The following is a 2,500-nucleotide window of genomic DNA, read 5'->3' as shown; positions in this document are numbered from 1 at the left end:
TTCTCCAATTCTTGTGGCAGCGAACGTGTTAAAACCGTAGGAATTTTTCTGTATCATAGCATGTACTATTTGTGAGTCAACAATGTGATAGAGTTTTTGAAATTGGTATCTGCATTCTTTCTCAATGAAGGTCTTGAGACGTTTGTTCAATACTGCACCACATAGTTCGATACGATCGATAGATATTTTTTTGATTGGAGCTAGGCGATTCTTAGAGATGATCAAGTTACTTTCAAATTGACCATTTTTCCGTTCCCAGCGTACATACGCGCATGCAGCGTAGGCGTCTTGAGATGCATCACTAAATATAATGAGAATAGGTTCTCCAACTGCATCCGACGGCTTCATGCATCTCATGAATCGTACTTGATCCATGTCTTTCAAATCTTTGAAGAAGGTTATCCAGTTCTCTCTATTCTCTTCAGGAATGGGATCATCCCAGTCAAGCTTCTGTTCACTTCCCCATAAGTGCCGCATTAGAATCTTCGCTCTTACAGTGAACGGTCCAGCTAGTCCGAGAGGATCATATACACTATTGATCTGTGAGAGAATCATCCTCTTCGTGAGTTGTTGAGGGGGAAAATCTGTGGTTACGTTATTTGTTTGTAAAGCATGTCTCTTTCCTTTTGGTGAGAACTTGATCTTGACTTCAAAACATAGCTGATCTTCACATGGATTCCATTTGATCCCAAGTATCTTTTCGGTCGACGTATGCGGTGTCTGTACCATGATAGTTTCTTCTTGCTTGTTAATATCTCCTGAGAATATCCACTCTTTAACTTGAAATCCTCCTTTAATAATAGCTTTCTCTATGTCTTGGCTAAGATCACGGGCCAGTGCAATGTTATCTTTGCTTTCGATGATATCGTCCATGTAAGTGTTGGTTTGAATTATGTCTGCTGCTTCCGGATAATTCTTGCGCATCATCTCTGCCGTTTTTCTCAATGCTACAGTGGCGATCGTGCCGGACGGTTTATCTCCAAATGACACTCGCTGTATTATATAGGTGTCTGGTTCTCTCGTACTATCCATGTCGCGCCAAAGAAATCGGTGAGTATGTTGGTCCAACTCCGACGTTTTCACTGTGTGGTACATTTTCCTAATGTCTCCCATGAAAGCAACTCTGTTCTCTCTAAAGCGTATCAAGACTCCTAACAAGTTATTGAGCAAGTCAGGACCCTTTGCCCAATACTCGTTTAATACGTGCCCCATATAGTTCGCACTGCTGTTGAAAACTATACGAACTGGAGTAGATTTCGATTCTGGTTTGAGTACTTCTTGGTGAGCAATGTAATGCGTAGGGCCTGTGTAGTTTGTTAATTCTTCCTCGGATAGCTTTCTTGCCACATTTCTGGCCACCATGTCCTTTATCTGTTCGTCATACACTTTCGCGTGATCTGCGTTCTTTCTGAGTCGTCGTTCGGTAGCAGCTAATTTCGCCATCGCTACTTTGCGGTTGTTAGGAAGCTTATGGGGGTCTTTGATCCAGGGGTATTCAGCGGTCCATGAGTTGTCTTCACTGTTAAAACTTAAATTCCGCTCAATTAACTCCAGTTCCCTTTCTTCCTGTATGGTATAATCTTTGGCGCCCAAGGAGCATTTTCCGCACTTGCATCCCCCGCACTTCGGTTTGCACTGTACACCAAGTGCCTCGATAGTGTAAAAATCTTCGACATTGACTTTGCCTACAAAGTGTACTCTCGCGTTTCCAAGATTATGGGTCATGCACGTTTCTTTAAGCAGTGGGTGAGTTCCTCCTACGCATCTTCCAAAACGATTTTTCAGTAGTACAAGATGCCCATTATTCTGTTCCCTTTCCGGGTGAAAGGCGGCGTATTCATAACCGATCAACACATCAACTGGACCAGCGGGTCGCGCTATTTCATCCTTTGAAACGTTTCTAAATAGGTGGGCGATGCTCTCTACGTTTACATGCTCGATATCAGAGGTGATTTTGTTGATCCCATATACTTCGAATTCCACGGCTTGACCTCGCTTGTCCAAAAGTGGTAGCTTGTATTTCATTGTTTCGATTTCCTCGTTCTGCCCTCCTATCTTCACTATTGAAAGATTCACTTTGACTCCACTGAGTTTCTCTTGTTTCGCTTTGGCGTTGGTTATGAAGCAAAGTGAGGCTGCGTTGTCCCACATTACATTAGCTGTCCCCTTCCTGGTTTTTACTCTCTGTACTTGGAGAAGACATGTATCGACGTTGGAGTCGCTGCATACATTGGCGGAGGCAGAAGCTTGCTGGGGTGTACTTTCATCGTTTTCGTGAATCGATGGGTGATGTTTCCTCGTGCAGCCATTCACGCCGCAATCTCTTTTTATCCTACAAGTCCGCTGCCTGTGACCAGGCTGAAGACAAGCCCAGCATGCTTGCTTTTCTTTGAGAAAATCCCTTTTTTCGTCAACTGTCTTAGCTTGATAAAGTCGGCAATTTGACGTCCAGTGCTTACCATTCTCGTGAATCAGACACTTAGGCCTAGGTTCTTTGGTA

The 2,500-nt window shown here is 43.5% G+C and overlaps 1 protein-coding gene across 1 annotated transcript in view; it reads right to left on the bottom strand.

Annotated features, from left to right (window-relative positions):
- The window catches only part of LOC131793004 (uncharacterized), a 4,677-nt gene that overhangs the window by 1,743 nt on the left and 434 nt on the right, over positions 1 to 2,500 (bottom strand). The window contains exon 1 of the mRNA XM_059110420.2: positions 1 to 2,500. This exon is cut by the window's left edge and continues 1,743 nt beyond it; it is cut by the window's right edge and continues 434 nt beyond it. Within this exon, the coding sequence (XP_058966403.2) occupies positions 1 to 2,500 (2,500 nt within the window).

The sequence above is a fragment of the Pocillopora verrucosa genome, chromosome 11, assembly GCF_036669915.1.
Source record: "Pocillopora verrucosa isolate sample1 chromosome 11, ASM3666991v2, whole genome shotgun sequence".
Taxonomy (NCBI): domain Eukaryota; kingdom Metazoa; phylum Cnidaria; class Anthozoa; order Scleractinia; family Pocilloporidae; genus Pocillopora; species Pocillopora verrucosa.
This window is presented reverse-complemented; position numbering and strand designations above follow the sequence as displayed.